Source organism: Centropristis striata, chromosome 2, assembly GCF_030273125.1.
Source record: "Centropristis striata isolate RG_2023a ecotype Rhode Island chromosome 2, C.striata_1.0, whole genome shotgun sequence".
NCBI lineage: Eukaryota > Metazoa > Chordata > Actinopteri > Perciformes > Serranidae > Centropristis > Centropristis striata.
In genome coordinates this window covers 21,118,736-21,139,833 of record NC_081518.1, presented here as the reverse complement: position 1 = coordinate 21,139,833, position 21,098 = coordinate 21,118,736, and the positions used below count along the sequence as shown (strand labels likewise).

Sequence of the window (21,098 nt, the reverse complement as noted above, 5' to 3'; positions counted from 1 at the left end):
TACAGACTTGTATGAAGTGTCTGTGAACTCAGGACAGAGTCCCTGTTTAATTGCTGATTGAAGCCACGCCCCCATTGAGTAACCACGCCCCCTTTTACTAACTTGTGAACCGTTTGTCCTACAGACTTGTATGAGATGTCTGTGAACTCAGGACAGAGCCCCTGTTTTACTGGTGATTGAAGCCACGCCCCTTTTTAGTAGCCACGCCCCTTTTTACTAACTAGTGAACCGTTTGTGCTACAGACTTGTATGAGGTGTCTGTGAACTCAGGACAGAGCCCCTGTTTTACTGGTGATTGAAGGCACGCCCCCTTGAGTAGCCACGCCCCTTTTACTAACTAGTGAACCGTTTGTCCTACAGACTTGTATGAAGTGTCTGTGAACTCAGGACAGAGTCCCTGTTTAATTGCTGATTGAAGCCACGCCCCCATTGAGTAACCACGCCCCCTTTTACTAACTTGTGAACCGTTTGTCCTACAGACTTGTATGAGATGTCTGTGAACTCAGGACAGAGCCCCTGTTTTACTGGTGATTGAAGCCACGCCCCTTTTTAGTAGCCACGCCCCTTTTTACTAACTAGTGAACCGTTTGTGCTACAGACTTGTATGAGGTGTCTGTGAACTCAGGACGGAGCCCCTGTTTTACTGGTGATTGAAGGCACGCCCCCTTGAGTAGCCACGCCCCTTTTTACTAACTTGTGAACCGTTTGTCGTACAGACTCGTATGAGGTGTCTGTGAACTCAGGACAGAGTCCCTGTGTGAATGGTGATTAAAGCCACGCCCCCTTTGAGTAGCCACGCCCCTTTTTACTAACTACTGAACCGTTTGTCCTACAAACTTGTATGAGGTGTCTGTGAACTCAGGACAGAGTCCCTGTTTAACTGCTGATTTAAACCACGAGAGTCATCCGGCAGTAGTCCCGTGGCACTCTCAATTTGGCACGTGGCACTCAATTTCCCTGGAATTTTGTTTCTAGTTTATAGATTATTCTTCCGTAAAAACTTTGGCGCGTAACTAGTCCCACAGCTTTGAGAAATCGCGAAAAGTAAAAACGTCAAAAGTTGCGCCCTGGTCGGGAATCGCGTGGAATGACTTTTATTAGCGATCGGCGCGCACGTTTACGCACAACGTGCACTTTTCGGCCCATCCGGAACGCATTGCACCAACTTTGGGGCCTCACCATTCGCAAACCGTTGCTCATAAAATTCCGAACCGATTTAGAAAGTTGTAGGGCCTGAATTTAACTCTAGTCCTGTGAAATTTCAAAGCGATTGCACGTATAGTTTTCGCACGAAGTGCGAAAACATTTCCATTTTTCCAAACTAATGGGGAGGGAGATTCTCCCATGTGTGTGTATTGCGCGGAATGTTCAGACTCTAGAGTGGTGATGTCATCAAGCAGAGTGGAGAGGGAGAGAAGGAATTGTCAAAAAATAAATTTGAAAACTGCGCTCCAGGCCGCAAATTCCACTCTACAGAAATAATTTATACATAGAAACGGAGGAAAATTTGTCTTCTCACTCACAATCCTCTGGTAAAGCTGTCAGAGTTTTAGTTTGGGCGCAGGACACAGAGAAGTGCCACCAAAACGCAACAACTGCCCCATTGAGTCCCATATTAAAAACACACGAGGATTTTTGAAATAATCAGATTTTACCGTTTTTTAGATCGCTCTAACAAAGCTATTTTTTCATTTTTCTTAAAAAAAAATATATGTAGACGTTCAGGAAGAACTCAGGACGCTCAAAGTGAAGTCAGATCAATGATAGGTATTATGGTTTTGCCAAAAATGCTTTCTGTTCGAGGCCAGAATTTTCAGTTTGTCCACCTCTGGCTGCTCACTTTAGCAAAGCATTGTCAGTGACAGTTAGTTTCTGTTGATTGCTCTGCTCTGATTGGTCGACTCCACCTGGCCACGTGGTTGCTTAGCTACCAAAGCTCCCCCCCCCCCCCCCCCCCTCTCCCCTCCTCCAACACAGACATTTTAACTGAAAACAGTTAACTCTTTCAAATTGACCATACATTGTCCAATCTGCCTCAAACTTGTCATACATGATGATGGCTCATCACTGATTGTCTACATAACAATATTTCATAAATTCCCGCCCTTTTTGATTAGCCACGCCCCCTTTCATAACTAATGAACCGTTTGTCCTAGAAACTTGTATAATGTGTCAGATTACTCAGCATAGCGTCCCTGTCTAACTGTAAATTGATAACCCCGCCCCTTTTGATTAGCCACGCCCCTTTTACTAACTAATGAACCGTTTGTCCTAGAAACTTGTATGAGGTGTCTGCTAACTCAGGACAGAGCCCCTGTTTTACTGGTGATTGAAGCCACGCCCCTTTTTACTAACTAGTGAACCGTTTGTCCTACAGCCTTGTATGAGGTGTCTGTGAACTCAGGACTGAGTCCCTGTTTGACTGGTGATTGAAGCCACGCCCCCTTTGAGTAGCCACGCCCCTTTTTACTAACTAGTGAACCGTTTGTGCCACAGACTTGTATAAGGTGTCTGTGAACTCAGGACAGAACTCCCTGTTTGACTGGTGATTGAAGCCACGCCCCATTTGAGTAACCACGCCCCTTATTACTAACTAGTGAACCGTTTGTCCTACAGACATGTATGAGGTGTCTGTGTACTCAGGACAGAGTCCCTGTTTAACTGGTGGTTGATTACCCCGCCCCTTTGGGTAGCCACGCCCCTTTTATTAGCCACGCCCCTTTTTACTAACTAGTGAACCGTTTGTCCTACAGACTTGTATGAGGTGTCTGTGTACTCAGGACAGAGTCCCTGTTTAACTGGTGGTTTATTACCCTGCCCCTTTTGAGTAGCCACGCCCCTTTTAGTAGCCACGCCCCTTTTTACTAACTAGTGAACCGTTTGTCCTACAGACTTGTATGAGGTGTCTGTGAACTCAGGACAGAGTCCCTGTTTAACTGCCAATTTAAACCACGAGAATCATCCGGCAGTAGTCCCGTGGCACTCCAAAATTTCCCTGGAATTTTGTTTCTAGTTATAGATTATTCTTCCGTAAAAACTTTGGCGCGTAACTAGTCCCGCAGCTTTGAGAAATCGCGAAAAGTAAAAACGTCAAAAGTTGCGCCCTAATCGGGAATCGTGTGGAATGACTTTTTTTAGCGATCGGAGCGCACGTTTTCGCACAACGTGCACAAACGTGCACTTTTCGGCCCATCCGGAACGCATTGCGCCAACTTTGGGGCCTCACCATTCGCAAACCGTTGCTCGTAAAATTCCGAACCGATTTAGAAAGTTGTAGGGCCTGAATTTAACTCTAGTCCTGTGAAATTTCAGAGCGATTGCACATATAGTTTTCGCACGAAGTGCGAAAACATTTCCATTTTTCCAAACTAACGGGGATGGCGATTTTCCCATGTGTGTGTATTGCGCGGAATGTTCAGAATCTAGAGCGGTGATGTCATCAAGCAGAGTGGAGAGGGAGAGAAGGAATTGTCAAAAAATAAATTTGAAAACTGCGCTCCAGGCCGCAAATTTCACTCTACAGAAATAATTTATACATAGAAACGGAGGAAAATTTGTCTTCTCACTCACAATCCTCTGGTAAAGCTGTCAGAGTTATAGTTTGGGCGCAGGACACAGAGAAGTGCCACCAAAACGCATCAACTGCCCCATTGAGTCCCATATTAAAAACACGTGAGGATTTTTGAAAAAATCAGATGTAAGAGTTTTTTTAAATCGCTCTAACAAAGCTATTTTTTCATTTTTCTTAAAAAAAAAGTATATGTAGACGTTCAGGAAGAACTCAGGACGCTCAAAGTGAAGTCAGATTAGTGATAGGTATTATGGTTTTGCCAAAAATGCTTTCTGTTCGAGGCCAGAATTTTCAGTTTGGCCACCTCTGGCTGCTCACTTTAGCAAAGCATTGTCAGTGACAGTTAGTTTCTGTTGATTGCTCTGCTCTGATTGGTCGACTCCACCTGGCCACGTGGTTGCTTAGCTACCAAAGCTCCCCCCCCCCCCCCCCCCTCTCCCCTCCTCCAACACAGACATTTTAACTGAAAACAGTTAACTCTTTTAACTTGACCATACATTGTCCAATCTGCCTCAAACTTGTCATACATGATGATGGCTCATCACTGATTGTCTACATAACAATATTTCATAAATTCCCGCCCTTTTTGATTAGCCACGCCCCCTTTCTTAACTAGTGAACCGTTTGTCCTACAGACTTGTATGAGGTGTCTGTGGACTAAGGACAGAGTCCCTGTTTGACTGGTAATTGAAGCCACGCCCCCTTTGAGTAGCCACGCCCCATTTTACCCCATTCTCACTGAACAGATATGGCGTTCTTTCATTAAACACCAGACCTTATAACTTGACCATACATTGTCCAATCTGCTTCAAACTTGTCATGCATGATGATGGCTCATCACTGACCAGTTGTACATAACAATATTTCATAAATTCCCGCCCTTTTTGATTAGCCACGCCCCCTTTCTTAACTAATGAACCGTTTGTCCTAGAAACTTGTATGAGGTGTCAGATTACTCAGCATGGCGTCTCTGTCTAACTGTTAATTGATAACCCCGCCCCTTTTGATAAGCCACGCCCCTTTTACTAACTAGTGAACCGTTTGTCCTACAGACTTGTATGAGGTGTCTGTGAACTCAGGACAGAGTCCCTGTTTGACGGGTGATTGAAGCCACGCCCCCTTTGAGTAGCCACGCCCCTTTTTACTAACTAGTGAACCGTTTGTGCCACAGACTTGTATGAGGTGTCTGTGAACTCAGGACAGAACTCCCTGTTTGACTGGTGATTGAAGCCACGCCCCCTTGGAGTAGCCACGCCCCCTTTTACTAAGTAATGAACCGTTTGTCCTACAGACTTGTATGAAGTGTCTGTGAACTTAGGACAGAGTCCCTGTTTAACTGGTGATTAATAACCCCGCCCCTTTGATTAGCCACGCCCCCTTTTACTAACTAGTGAACCGTTTGTCCTAGAGACTTGTATGAGGTGCAGTGTACTCAGCAGAAAGTCCCTGTTTAATCCCTGCCCCTTTTGATAAGCCACGAGAGTCACAGTCCAGAGGCAAGCACACAATCAAAATTTCTTTAGAAATTTTCTAGTTATTCTTTTTCTTCTCCCAAATGAATCGCCTGCAAAACGCCTTTATCATATTCAAAGCCCCATCAAATTTGGAATATACATAGATCTCTGGTGAAATTTACGTATTCTAGTGGTCCCGGAAATGGGCGTGGCAAAATGACTCAACAGCGCCCCCTTGAAAGTCAAGAAAATGAAGCCCCTCGCACAGGAATGTCGTAGAGACACGAAATTTGGTACATACATGTATCATGGGGAGACGCACCAAAAAGTCTCAAGAACCCATACCCTAAAACGTACAGGAAGTCGGCCATCTTGGATCGAACATGGCGTTTCCTGCTGTTTTTGGCCATTCCTGTGCGAGGGGCTGAATTTTCTTGACTTTCAAGGGGGCGCTGTTGAGTCATTTTGCCACGCCCATTCCCGCGACCACTAGAATACGTAAATTTCAGCGGAGATTTATGTATATTCCAAAAATGGTGAGTTTTTGAATATGATAAAGCCCCCAAATTAGCGATTTACTTTTGGGAAGGAGAATAATAATAAGAAGAAACGGACCAATTTCAAATCTGTAGGAGGAGTTCGTTAAAGTATGCGAGGTGGAAATGAGTAAAAACTATGAATTGTGCGATTTTCAAATCAAGATGGCGGACTTCCTGTTGGGTTTGAGGTATGGGTCCAAGAGGCTCTTTGGTGCGTCTCCACATGAAGCACGTGTGTACCAAATTTCCTGTCTCTACATGAAACCTACTGCTGGGCTAGGTGTAAAACATGTTACTTGCTGTTGCCAGCAGGGGGCGCTGACTGTGTGTCAATATTGACATGTGGGTGTGTTCATGGCTGGACCCTAATCACGTGTGTGAAATTTGGGACAGATTGGACAATGTATGGTGGAGTTATACAGTCCCGTGTTTCATGGCGAGATGCCATATTTTGCCGACATGCCACGCCCACATATTATGAAGGTCAGTAAAGGTCTTTATAAGTTTTGTTCCTGAAGGCCTTGTGATGGTACTGAGCAAGTTTGAAGTCAATGGGATTAAATCTGTAGGAGTTATGTAAAGTATGCAACGTGGTAATTTTATGAAAGGAGGTGTGGATAAAGCATAAGGGGCGGGGCTTTAAGAAATATTGTTATTTAGAAGTGTTAAGGGCTGGACTCTGATGAAGCATGAGAAGTTTGGATCAGATCAGACAAAGAATGGAAAAGTTATAACGATGCTCGGTCCCTAATAATTAGAACCTTTTTTTATGGAAGTATGTGGAAAAATTTAATAAAACAAACAATTTCTTTACCTTAGATAACCTGACATGATAACAATCAGTTTTGTGAAACCTGTAAATCGCTTAATGGCAAAAAAGTCTGTCATAAAATTATACACTCATGGAAAAAATTATTAGACCACCCATGTTTTCTTCAGTTCCTTGTTCATTTAATGCCTGGTACAACTAAAGGTACATTTGTTTGGACAAATATAATGATAACAAAAATAGCTGATATGAGTTTAATTTAAGAGCTGATATCTAGACATTTTCCATGGTTTTCTTGATAATGATTTTGGTTATTATTAAGAAAACAATGGAAAATGTATTTGTATTATTTACTGCTTTCACAGTTAAATCTTGCATCATGCATTTTTATTTTTTTATCATAATACAGCAGCAATTACCAAGAAAATATCATGTATTAAATATTATCTGCAAGAAAACAGTAAAAACTTTAGTTCTGAAGCCTGATAGACAGAATCTATGATTTTATACTGTCATGGCCGTGGTTTTAAAAGTTGTATTTTTTAATGGATGTCAATGGGTGGAAAATCACAGCTGCAAATAATAAAATAAAATGAATGATGTCTGAAAGTTTATTTAACTGCTTGTGCATGTCTTCGTTAACCTTGTTAAATACACATTTTGCTTCACTAAATGTTGTGTTTCGCTGTATATCACAGCATTCACAAGCAGCTAAACGTTTTGTTATTGTAGGAGTAAGATACTTTGCTGCCATGTTTGTGTAATTCAGAGTCACTTGAGTGGTTCGAAACATTTTGTGTGCAGACAAACAAGGAAGCGCTGGGAGCAGTTCATCCAGTCAGAGAACCAGCACCTGGTGAGTCCGGAGGCTCTGGACCTGCTGGACAAGCTGCTGCGCTACGACCACCAGCAGAGACTGACCGCCGCCGAGGCCATGCAGCACCCATACTTCTGTTAGTACACACGCACGCTTATCACATTTACATTTAAAATGGATTTGTATGAATTGTGTGAATATTTTTTTCTTCTTTATAAGGACGGTGCTGCATAAATCTTTAAAAAGAAACAGTATTTATTTGATTTTGGTACATTTATAAACACTTTATCTCCAGGCAGCAAGACAGATACCTACCTGTATCTGAGACCCGATTTCCTGGTTGAATTTGTCAGATAAACTTGTTTGAAGTCAAAGATAAAGTGTGTGTGTGTTCCTCTAGATCCAGTGGTGAAGGAACAGGCGAACGCCAACACAGACGGCACAAAGGCCATAAGCAGCTCCAATGCAACATGATAACCAGAGAGCAGGTAACCAACACAGCACAGATACCATTATATAAAAAAAAAAAAAAATATATATATATATATATATATATATATATATATATATATATATATATATATATATATATAATATATATATATATATATGAAGTATACCTCTAATGCAACACTTCTGAAGTAAATTCCACTTATAATGTTCAGTTTGTGTGAATCATTTGAGTCTGCAGTTTGTGCTGCTTTTAGAGTTTAGTTTAAAGGCCTTTACACACCAGGGACATTCTCTTTTTCTTCTTTTCGTACAAATAAGTTGCACATTAGTATATTTTTTTGGTCTTGAATACTTTCAGACAGAACATGTATATTAGGCTGTTTTTCCCCCTCCGGAACAAGTTTGATTTTTCTGAGTCTTGCACTGCGAATAAAGGCATTAACAAATCAAACTGTGTGAAAGGACATATTTAAAACATCCATTATAATGTAGTAGAGAGTTATAAGTTGCGACTAATAATCAGAATCGCCTTTATTGTTATTATTCAACCAGTCCAAACATATACTTAACACACATACAATATGACAAAGGGGTGGACAGGACAGGGAGACAGGGATGAAAGAAAAGAAATACAGCATAATGTGAGGAGAGGGGAGGGGAAAAAAAGAAAAACCTCTGCAACATAAGCACATACTTAATACACTTTAGGACATGAACAGACTTATGACTTGCCACAGGGGGGAGCCAGTATAGGCAAGCAGCTATCCGGTCGCCCAGCAACCCAATCAGTCAGTGTCTCAGTTTGCCTGAATGTCAAAGCGGTATAATGGAGGATTATAAAACAAAAGGCATCCTCTGTGGTCCGAACCAAGATGGACCAAGAACTACCTGACTCTTTTTACCCTCGACAGGCAGACCCTCTGCCACCACTCATACCTTTCACACTAAAAGCCCTAGACATAAACACTGCCCTCCTGTACTCAGAGGGAACATGGATTTACTCAAAGCTTTATATTAAACAAAGAAGCGACTGCCACTGAACACTGTTGTGGGTCAGAAGAGTCAGACAAATCTTTTCTGCTCTATTTATTTTTTAACAGTGTTGCAAATCCACTTTCAGTTTGAATAGTTTTGACTGGGGCTGGGCGATATATCGATATAAAAGATATATCGATATATCGATATATTTTTAAATGTGAAATGGAATTAGACCACATCGCATATATCGATATAGTTCAATTTTTTTCTTTCTTTATATGTAAATGCTGCCCTTACTAGTGTTTGTAATTTTTAATTCGTTTGTAATGTTCGTTATTTTTTTCTCATATAAATATATTTATTTCAGAAAAAGATTGGCCTAGTTTATTTCATAGGCTATTTTCATTGAAGATATTTTTTTATTTAAATGTGCACTTTATGGAGCTTTTAAAAAAAAAAAAAGGTTCTCCTGTTGTTATACAGTATTCATGTTCACTTAAATAAACATTTCAATAAAACTACTTGTGACATGTCATATTTGACTTGCTCTCACTATGCGATCAAAATATCGGGATATAGGTCGTATATCAATATTCAGCCTAAATATATTGGGATATGACTTTTGGTCCATATCGCCCAGCCCTAGTTTTGACTTTAAAATACAAAATACTTGCATGTTTTTTGTCCCTTCCTCAGTGCTTAAAGGCCTTTATACTGACATGTTTCTATTATTCTGTCCACCTTATTTCCATCAGTGTGTGTAGCCTGAATAACACATAATTGTGTTTAATGCAACACAACGTTTCTTCTTATCTTTGTCAGCTGATCTGTTCTCTGATTGGTCTGGGGTTTTTTTTTTCTCCCTCTCTCTCTCGTCCAATCAGGAAGAATCTTTGTTACCTCAACTTGTGACCTTTTCGTGGCAGAAACTTCTGCCTCCACATCAACAGCCATACTGGAGCAAGACGTCAATTTTGCAGCATACACAAACACGCACGGATTAAACTTCTCCCAACAAAGCCCAGGGAGGGGGGGGGGGTCTGAGCTGCTGGGTCCGAGTCACAGATCTGAAACCAGGTCTGAACCCCCCACCCTCCCCTCCTCCTCTCTTCCTCTCTTCCCCCGCCTCCCACCACCCCTTTACCTGTTTTTAAATGAGCAAAGTGACTGTTGTCGGATCAGTATCAAGCCGGTGTTGTGCTGTAAAGACGTCTGTCCGTTGTTACGAAGCTGTGGTGACCTGAGATCCAGTTTTAGCACTGAGTGGCATGGAGGCTCTTTTCTGCTGCGGATAGAACAAAAGCTATATTGAAAGAGAATAAACCATTTTTATTTAACAACGCGTGTGTCTGACTTTTATTGACTCAGAACACATGAAAATCCTCATCAGATATAACTTAATACATTTACTCCTGTTGGACTTTTTAGTTCCTTATACTTCTCTCTAGCCTTTTGTTTTCATGCCACTTTATATTTTTACTCCACTACGAATTTGAGTACCTTTTTAATATCGCCATATACAGTCATGGAATAAATTATAAGACTATTGTTTTCTTCAATTTCTTGTTTATTTTAATGTCTGGTACAACTAAATGTACATTTGATTGGACAGATGTAATGATAACAACAAAAATAGCCGATAAGAGTTTAATTTAAGAGCTGTTATCTAGACATTTTCCATGATTTTCTTAATACTAACTAAAATCATTAACAAGAAAAGAAAATTTATTATTTGCAGCTGTGATTTTCAGCCATTGAAACCCATTAAAGCTGCAACTTTTAAAACCACGGCCATGACTATAAAATCATATATTCTGTCATATCAGGCTTTCAATCAGAACTGAACTTTTTACTGTTTTCCTGCAGATTGAGACATTTTCTTACGTCATACATGATATTTTCCGACTTTCCAATACTTATTGCTGCTGTATTATGATAAAAAATAAAAATGCATGATGCAAGAGTTAACTGTGAAAGTAGGAAATGATACCAACATGTAAAAGAGTAATATATAATTTAATTGCAAACATTTCTGCCACTAAACGATTTACAGGTTTCACAAAACTGATTGTTATTATACCAGGTTATCTAAGATAAAGAAAATAATTGTTTTATTTATTTTCAAAAGGGACATTTTCCACATACTTCCTTTATAAAAAATTAAAAAAAAGGTTCCAATTATAACAAAATGTTTGTTCAAAAAGAGAACCTTTTTTCAGTCCTGTAACAGTTACTGTAACTTATTATTATTATTATTGCTAACTAAAATCATTAACAAGAAAACCATGAAAAAGTCTAGATATCAGCTCTAAAATCAAACTCTTATCAGCTATTTTTGTTGTAATCATTATATTTGTCCAAACAAATGTACCTTTAGTTGTACCAGGCATTAAAATTAACAACAAATTAAAGAAAACAAGGTGGTCTAATAACTTTTCTATGACTATATACAGCTCCAGAAAGAATTAAGAGACCACTCCAAATTCCAAAACATTCTCCAGATCTGAACCCCATTAAAAACCTCTGGAATGTGATCAAGAGGAAAATAGATTGTTGTGGCAAAAATCATGATAAGGAGGAAAGATCACTGAGTCGTTGGAGCATAAGCAATATACGTTTATTCTAATTGCAATCAGGAGACCACAAAGTACAGTTAGGAAGTCTGCACAGAGTGAATCTGCAGACAAAGGGAGCTGACAGTTTTTATAGTTACAATACGTGTGTGTGTTGGGTGGGAGGCACAGAGTTACAACCTTGAGGAGATGTGGAGCATAAAACCATAATTAGGGACCGAGCACTAACGGTGCGAGGACCCTATTGAAATTGGTCCGTCTATTATTATTAGGGACCGAGCACTAACGGTGCGAGGACCCTATTGAAATTGGTCCTTTTCTTATTATTAGGGACCGACCACTAACGGTGCGAGGACCCTATTGAAATTGGTCCGTTTATTAGGGACCGAGCACTAACGGTGCGAGGACCTCTGGTAGGGACCGAGCACTAACGGTGCGAGGACCCTATTGAAATTGGTCCGTTTATTATTATTCTTCTTGTTGTGATTTTTGAATTGCCTTTTTTTTTACTTTATCATATTCAGAACTTTACAATTTTTGGAATATACGTCAATCTCCCGTGAAATTTACGTATTCTGGTATTCGCGGGAATGGACCTTGCAAAATGACTCACTAGCGCCCCCTTGAAATTTTCAAAAGAGCCTCACAATATAGGATTTTTTCACCTAGAGACACGAAATTTGGTCCATACATATATCATGGCAAGACGCACCAAAAAGTCTCAAGAACCCATACCCTAAAACGTACAGGAAGTCGGCCATCTTGGATCGAAAATGGCGTTTCCTGCTGTTTTGGGCCATTTCCACGTTGCATACTTTAACGAACTCCTCCTACAGATTTCATCCAATTCTCTTCAAACTTGGTCAGTAGCCTCACAAGGCCTTTGGGATCAAAAGTTGTATAAATCTTTACCGTCGGTCACACTATGTGGGCGTGGCATGGCGGCAAAATATGGCGTCTCGCCATAAAACACGAGATTGTTATAACTTTTCCATTCTTTGTCCCATCTGGTCCAAACTCCTCATGCTTCATCAGAGTCTAGCCCTTAACACTTCTACATAATAATATTTCATAAAGCCCCGCCCCTAATGCTTAATCCACGCCCCCTTTCATCAAATGATCACGTTGCATACTTTAACGAACTCCTCCTACAGATTTTATCCAATTGACTTCAAACTTGGTCAGTACCATCACAAGGCCTTTGGGATCAAAAGTTGTATAAATCTTTACCGACGATCACACTATGTGGGCGTGGCATGGCGGCCAAATATGGCGTCTCGCCATCTAACACCAGACTGTATAACTTGACCATACATTGTCCAATCTGTCCAAAATTTCACACACATGATTAGGGGCCAGCCCTGGACACACCCACGTGTCAATATTGACACCCAGTCATAGCGCCCCCTGCTGGCTACAGCAAGTATTATGTTTTACACCTACCCCGAGCACAGTGGTAGGAGACACGCCATTTGGGACGCATAGGGACTCCCCCGACGTGCCCTACCCCGACGTGCCCTCCTCCGACGGCTCCACTCTGCGAGGGCCCGTTCAGTACTGCTTGCAGTCCTAGTTAGGGACCGAGCACTAACGGTGCGAGGACCCTATTGTAATTGGTCCGTCTATTATTATTTTTCTCCTTCTCCCAAATGAATTGCCTTTTTGGGGGCTTTATCATATTCCAAAACTCACCAAATTTGGAATATACACAAATCTCATGTGAAATTTACGTATTCTGGTATTCGCGGCAATGGACCGTGCAAAATGACTCACTAGCGCCCCCTTGAAATTTTCAAAAGAGCCTCACAATATAGGATTTTTCCACCTAGAGACACGAAATTTGGTACATTTGTGTATCATGGGAAGACGCACCAAAAAGCCTCAAGAAGCCATACCCGAAAACGTACAGGAAGTCGGCCATCTTGGATTGAATATCGCACTTGTCATTGTTTTTGGCCATTTCCAGGTCGCATACTTTAACGAACTCCTCCTACAGATTTTATCCAATTGACTTCAAACTTGGTCAGTACCATCACAAGGCCTTTGGGATCAAAAGTTGTATAAATCTTTACCGACGGTCACACTATGTGGGCGTGGTATGGCGTCAAAATATGGCGTCTCGCCACAAAACACGAGATCGTTATAACTTTTCCATTCTTTGTCCCATCTGGTCCAAACTTCTCATGCTTCATCAGAGTCCAGCCCTTAACACTTCTAAATAACAATATTTCATAAAGCCCCGCCCCTTATGTTTTATCCACGCCCCCTTTCATAAAATGACCACGTTCCATACTTTACATAACTCCTCCGACAGATTTCACCCCATGGACTTCAAACTTGGTCAGTACCATCACAACCCCTTTGGGATCAAAAGTTGTATAAATCTTTACCGACGGTCACACTATGTGGGCGGGGCATGGCGCCAAAATATGGCGTCTCGCCATAAAACACGAGACTGTATAACTTGACCATACATTGTCCAATCTGTCCCAAATTTCTCACACGTGATGAGGCGCCAGCCCTGACCACACCCACATGTCAATATTGAAACACAGTCATAGCGCCCCCCGCTGGCTGCAGAAACTAACATGTTTTACACCTAGCCCGAGCAGTAGGTTTCACATAGAGACACGACATTTGGTACACATATGAATCATGTGGAGACGCACCAAAAAGCCTCTTGGACACATACCTGAAACCTAACAGGAAGTCCGCCATCTTGGTTTGAATATCGCACTTGTCATCGTTTTTGGCCAATTCCAGGTCGCATACTTTAACAAACTCCTCCTACAGATTTCATCCAATTGACTTCAAACTTGGTCAGTACCATCACAAGGCCTTTGGGATCAAAAGTTGTATAAAGCTTTACCGACGGTCACACTATGTGGGCGTGGCATGGCGGCAAAATATGGCGTCTCGCCATAAAACAGGAGATCATTATAACTTTCCCTTTCTTTGTCCAATCTGCTCCAAACTTCTCAGGCTTCATCAGAGTCGAGCCCTTAACACTTCTAAATGACAATATTTCATAAAGCCCCGCCCCTTCTGCTATATCCACGCCCCCTTTCATCACATGACCACGTTGCAGACTTTACATAACTCTTCCAACAGATTTCACCCCATGGACTTCAAACTTGGCCAGTACCATCACAAGGCCTTTGGGATCAAAAGTTGTATAAATCTTTACCGATGGTCACACTATGTGGGCGTGGCATGGCGGCAAAATATGGTGTCTCGCCATAAAACACGAGATTGTTATAACTTCTCCATTCTTTGTCCCATCGGGTCCAAACTTCTCATGCTTCATCAGAGTCCAGCCCTTAACACTTCTATAAAACAATAATTCATAAAGCCCCGCCCCTTATTTTTTATCCACGCCCCCTTTCATCACATGACCACCTTGCATACTTTACATAACTCCTCCAACAGATTTCATCCCATTGACTTCAAACTTGGTCAGTAGTATCACAAGGCCTTTGGGATCAAAAGTTGTATAAAGCTTTACCGACGGTCACACTATGTGGGCGTGGCATGGCGGCAAAATATGGCGTCTCGCCATAACACACGAGACTGTATAACTTGACCATACATTGTCCAATCTGTCCCTAATTTCACACACGTGATTAGGGTCCAGCCCGGAACACACCCACATGTCAATATTGACACACAGTCATAGCGCCCCCTGCTGGCTACAGGAAGTAACATGTTATACACCAACCCCGAGCACAGTGGTAGGAGACACGCCATTTGGGACGCATAGGGACTGAGCCCACAGCGCTGCGTCCGACGTGCCCTCCCCCGACGGCGCCTCCCCCGACGGCTCCACTCTGCGAGGGCCCGTTCAGTACTGCTTGCAGTCCTAGTTATTATGCTTTTTCATAACCAATAGTAATTGCCTTTTTGGGGGCTTTATCATATTCAAAAAGTCATCAAATTTGGAATATACATAAATCTCACGTGAAATTTACATATTCTAGTTGTCGCGGGAATGGGCGTGGCAAAATGACTCAACAGCGCCCCCTTGAAAGTCAAGAAAATTCAGCCCCTCGCACAGGAATGTCGTAGAGACACTAAATTTGGTACATACATATATCATGGGAAGACGCACCAAAAAGTCTCAAGAACCCATACCCTAAAATGTACAGGAAGTCGGCCATCTTGGATCGAAAATGGCATTTCCTGCTGTTTTTGGCCATTTCCACGTCGCATACTTTAACAAACTCCTCCTACATATTTCACCTGATCAACTTCAAACTTGGTCAGTACCATCACAAGGCCTTTGGGATCAAAAGTTATTGAAAGCTTCACCGACGGTCAAACTATGTGGGCGTGGCATGGCGGCAAAATATGGCGTCTCGCCATAAAACACGAGATTGTTAGAACTTTCCCATTCTTTGTCCCATCTCCTCCAAATGTCTCATGCTTCATCAGAGTCCAGCCCTTAACACTTCTAAATAACAATATTTCATAAAGCCCCGCCCCTTATGCTATATCCACGCCCCCTTTCATCACAGGACCATGTTGCATCCTTTAACAAACTCCTCCTACAAATTTCACCTTATTGCCTTCAAACTTGGTCAGTAGCATCACAAGACCTTTGGGATCAAAAGTTATTGAAAGCTTTACCGACGGTCACACTATGTGGGCGTGGCATGGCGGCAAAATATGGCGTCTCGCCATCTAACACCAGACTGGATAACTTGACCATACATTGTCCAATCTGTCCCAAATTTCACATACGTGATTAGGGTCCAGCCCGGGACACACCCAAGGGTCAATAGTGACACACAGTCATAGCGCCCCCTGCTGGCTACAGGAAGTAACATGTTTTACACCTACCATAAGCACAGTGGTAGGAGACACGCAATTCGGTACGCATAGGGACTGAGCCAACAGCGCCGCGTCTGATGTGCCCTCCCCTGATGGCGCCTCCCCCGACGGCTCCACTCTGCGAGGGCCCGTTCAGTACTGCTTGCAGTCCTAGTTATTATTATTTTTAGGGGGAATAAATCGCTTATTTGAGGCCTTTATCATATTCAAAAACTCGCCATATTTGGAATATACATTAATAAGATTTGAAATTTACGTATTCTGGTATTCGCGGGAATGGACCTTGCAAAATGACTCACTAGCGCCCCCTCAAAATTTTCAAAACATCCTCACAATATAGGTGTTTTTCACGTAGACACACAAAAGTTGGTACATATGTGTATCATGGGAAGACGCACCAAAAAGCCTCAAGAACCCATACCCGAAAACGTACAGGAAGTCGGCCATCTTGGATTGAATATTGCACTTGTCATCGTTTTTCGCCATTTCCAGGTCGCATACTTTTACGAACTCCTCCTACAGATTTTATCCAATTGACTTCAAACTTGGTCAGTACCATCACAAGGCCTTTGGGATCAAAAGTTGTATAAATCTTTACAGACGGTCACACTATGTGGGTGTGGCATGGCGGCAAAATATGGTGACTCGCCATAAAACACGAGATTGTTATAACTTTCCCATTCTTTGTCCCATCTGTTTCAAACTTCTCATGCTTCATCAGAGTCCAGCCCTTAACACTTCTATATAACAATAATTCATAAAGCCCCGCCCCTTATTTTTTATCCACGCCCCCTTTCATCACATGACCACCTTGCACACTTTACATAACTCCTCCAACAGATTTCATCCCATTGACTTCAAACTTGGTCAGTAGCATCACAAGGCCTTTGGGATCAAAAGTTGTATAAAGCTTTACTGATGGTCACACTATGTGGGCGTGGCATGGCGGCAAAATATGGCGTCTCGCCATAACACTGGAGACAGTATAACTTGACCATACATTTTCCAATCTGTCCCAAATTTCACACACGTGATTAGGGTCCAGCCCGGAACACACCCACGTGTCAATATTGACACACAGTCATAGCGCCCCCTGCTGGCAACAGCAAGTAACATCTTTTACGCCTAGCCCCAGCAGTAGGTTTCACGTAGAGACACGAAATTTGGTACACACGTGTTTCATGTGGAGACGCACCAAAAAGCCTCTTGGACCCATACCTCAAACTCAACAGGAAGCCCGCCATCTTGGTTTGAATATCGCACTTGTCATCGTTTTTGGCCATTTCCAGGTCACATACTTTAACGAACTCCTCCTACAGATTTCATCCAATTCTCTTCAAACTTGGTCAGCACCATCACAAAGCCTTTGGGATCAAAAGTTGTATTAATCTTTACCGCCTGTCACACTATGTGGGCGTGGCTTGGCGGCAAAATATGGCGTCTCGCCATAACACACAAGACTGGATAACTTGACCATACATTGTCCAATCTGTCCCAAATTTCACAAACGTCATTAGGGTCCACCCCGGGACACACCCACGTGTCTATATTGACACACAGTCATAGCGCCCCCTGCTGGCTACAGGAAGTAACATGTTTTACACCTACCACAAGCACAGTGGTAGGAGACACGCAATTTGGTACGCATAGGGACTGAGCCAACAGCACCGCGTCCGATGTGCCCTCCCCTGACGGCGCCTCCCCCGACGGCTCCACTCTGCGAGGGCCCGTTCAGTACTGCGCGCAGTCCTAGTTATTATTATTATAACGACAAATGAATTGCCTTTTTGAGGCCTTTATCATATTCAAAAACTCCCCAAACTTTGCACAAAATTCAATCGTGGCGAAAATGTACGTATTTCATTGCTTTCAGAAATGGGCGTGGCAAAATGACCTACTAGCGCCCCCTACAATTCAGCCCCTCACACAGGTTTGTCATAGAGACACGAAATTTGGTACATACATGTATCATGGGAAGACGCACCAAAAAGTCTCAAGAAGCCATACCCTAAAATGTACAGGAAGTCGGCCATCTTGGATTTTATATAGAATTTTCGCCATTTCCACGTTACATACTTTAACGAACTCCTCCTACAGATTTCACCCGATTTACATCAAACTTGGTCAGCACCATCACAACGACTCTGGGATCAAAAGTTGTATAAAGCTTTACCGACGGTCACACTATGTGGGCGTGGCATGGCGCCAAAATATGGCGTCTCGCCATAAAACACGAGATCGTTATAACTTTTCCATTCTTTGTCCCATCTGGTCCAAACTCCTCATGCTTCATCAGAGTCCAGCCCTTAACACTTCTACATAATAATATTTCATAAAGCCCCGCCCCTAATGCTTAATCCACGCCCCCTTTCATCAAATGATCACGTTGCATACTTTAATGCACACACTGTAACTACTGAAACAAATTCCAATATGTTTTTTTTTTTTTTTTTTTTTTTACATAAATGGCAATAAAAGTACCTTGAACCTTGAACCTTGAACCTTGAACAAACTCCTCCTACAGATTTAATCCCATTGACTTCAAATTTGCTCAGTACCATCACAAGGGCTTTGGGATCAAAAGTTATATAAGTCTTTACTGCCTGTCATACTATGTGGGCGTGGCATGGCGGCAAAATATGGCGTCTCGCCATAACACAAGACACTGTATAACTTGACCATACATTGTCCAATCTGTCCCAAATTTCACACACGTGATTAGGGTCCAGCCCGGAACACACCCATGTGTCAATATTAACACACAGTCATAGCGCCCCCTGCTGGCTACAGGAAGTCACATGTTTTATACTTAGCCCTCGCAGTAGGCTTCACGTAGAGACACGAAATTTGGTACACACATGAATCATGTGAAGACACACCAAAAAGCCTCTTGGACCCATATCTCAAACCCAACAGGAAGTCCGCCATCTTGGTTCGAATATCGCACAATTCATAATTTTTACCCATTTCCACGCTGCATACTTTAACGAACTCTTCCTACAGATTTTATCCAATTGACTTCAAACTTGGTCAGTACCATCACAAGGCCTTTGGGATCAAAAGTTGTATAAATCATTACCGACGATCACACTATGTGGGCGTGGCATGGCGGCCAAATATGGCGTCTCGCCATCTAACACCAGACTGTACAACTTGACCATACATTGTCCAATCTGTCCCAAATTTCACACACACGATAAGGGGCCAGCCCTGGACACACCCACGTGTCAATATTGACATCCAGTCATAGCGCCCCCTGCTGGCTACAGCAAGTATTATGTTTTACACCTACCCCGAGCACAGTGGTAGGAGACACGCCATTTGGGACGCATAGGGACTCCCCCGACATGCCCTACCCTGACGTGCCCTCCTCCGACGGCTCCACTCTGCGAGGGCCCGTTCAGTACTGCTTGCAGTCCTAGTTATTATTTGCGTTCAGAAAAATGAATCGCCTTTTTGAGGGCTTTATCATATTCAAAAACTCACCATTTTTGGAATATACATAAATCTCTGCTGAAATTTACGTATTCTAGTGGTCCCGGGAATGGGCGTGGCAAAATGACTCAACAGCGCCCCCTTGAAAGTCAAGAAAATTCAGCCCCTCGCACAGGAATGTCGTAGAGACACAAAATTTGGTACATACATGTATCATCGCATGACGCACCAAAAAGTCTCAAGAACCCATACCCTAAAACGTACAGGAAGTCGGCCATCTTGGATCGAAAATGGCGTTTCCTGCTGTTTTTGCCCATTTCCATGCCGCATACTTTAACAAACTCCTCCTACAGATTTCACCCGATTGACTTCAAACTTTGTCAGTAGCATCATAAGGCCTTTGGGATCAAAAGTTGTATAAAGCTTTACTGACGGTCACACTATGTGGGCGTGGCATGGCCGCAAAATATGGCGTCTCACCATGAAACACTGGACTGTATAACTTCACCATACATTGTCTCATCTGGCCCAAAATTCTTACACGTGATAAGGGTCCAGCCATGAACACCCCCACATGTCAATATTGACACACAGTCATAGCGCCCCCTGCTGGCAACAGGAAGTAACAACTGTAACGCCTAGCCCCAGCATTAGGTTTCACGTAGAGACACAAAATTTGGTACACATATGAATCATGTGGAGACGCACCAAAAAGCCTCTTGGACCCAAACCTCAAACCCAACAGGAAGTCCGCCGTCTTGGTTTGAATATCGCACTTGTCATCGTTTTTGGCCATTTCCAGGTTGCATACTTTAACGAACTCCTCCTACAGATTTCACCCCATGGACTTCAAACTTGGTCAGTACCATCACAAGGCCTTTGGGATCAAAAGTTATTGAAAGCTTTACCGACGGTCACACTATGTGGGCGTGGCATGCCGCCAAAATATGGCATCTCGCCATAACAGACGAGATCGTTATAACTTTGCAATTCTTTGTCCGATCTGGTCCAAACTTCTCATGCTTCATCAGAGTCCAGCCCTTAACACTTCTACATAACAATATTTCATGAAGCCCCGCCCATTATGCTTTATCCACGCCCCCTTTCATAAAATGACCACCTTGCATACTTTACATAACTCCTCCATCAGATTTAATCCCATTCACTTCAAACTTGGTCAGTACCATCACAAGGCTTTGGGGAACACAACTTATCAACACCTTTACTGACCTTCACAATATGTGGGCGTGGCATGGCGGCAAAATATGGCGTCTCGCCATGACGCACAAGACTGTATAACTTGACCATACATTGTCCAATCTGTCCCAAATTTCACATACGTGATTAGGGTCCAGCCCGGGACACACCCACGGGTCAATAGTGACACACAGTCATAGCGCCCCCTGCTGGCTTCAGGAAGTAACTTGTTTTATACCTCCCACGAGCACAGTGGTAGGAGACACGCCATTTGGGACGCATAGGGACTGAGCCCACATCGCCGCGCCCTACGTGCCCTCCCTCGACGTGCCCTCCCCCGACGGCTCCACTCTGCGAGGGCCCGTTCAGTACTGCTTGCAGTCCTAGTTATTTTTTTTTTTCCTAAAAGTAAATCGCCTTTTTGGGGGCTTTATCATATTCAAAAACTCACCATTTTTGGAATATACATAAATCTCTGGTGA

The 21,098-nt window shown here is 42.7% G+C and overlaps 1 protein-coding gene across 1 annotated transcript in view; it reads left to right on the top strand.

Annotated features, from left to right (window-relative positions):
* Positions 1-9,921, top strand: part of LOC131992981 (casein kinase II subunit alpha'-like) — a 32,533-nt gene extending 22,612 nt beyond the window's left edge. Inside the window, exons 11-13 of the mRNA XM_059358707.1 lie at positions 7,138-7,286; positions 7,551-7,638; positions 9,466-9,921. Of these exons, the coding sequence (XP_059214690.1) occupies positions 7,138-7,286; positions 7,551-7,624 (223 nt within the window). The 3' untranslated portion in view covers positions 7,625-7,638; positions 9,466-9,921. The remainder of the gene's footprint in view (positions 1-7,137; positions 7,287-7,550; positions 7,639-9,465) is intronic.
* The last annotated feature ends 11,177 nt before the right edge of the window (positions 9,922-21,098 follow it).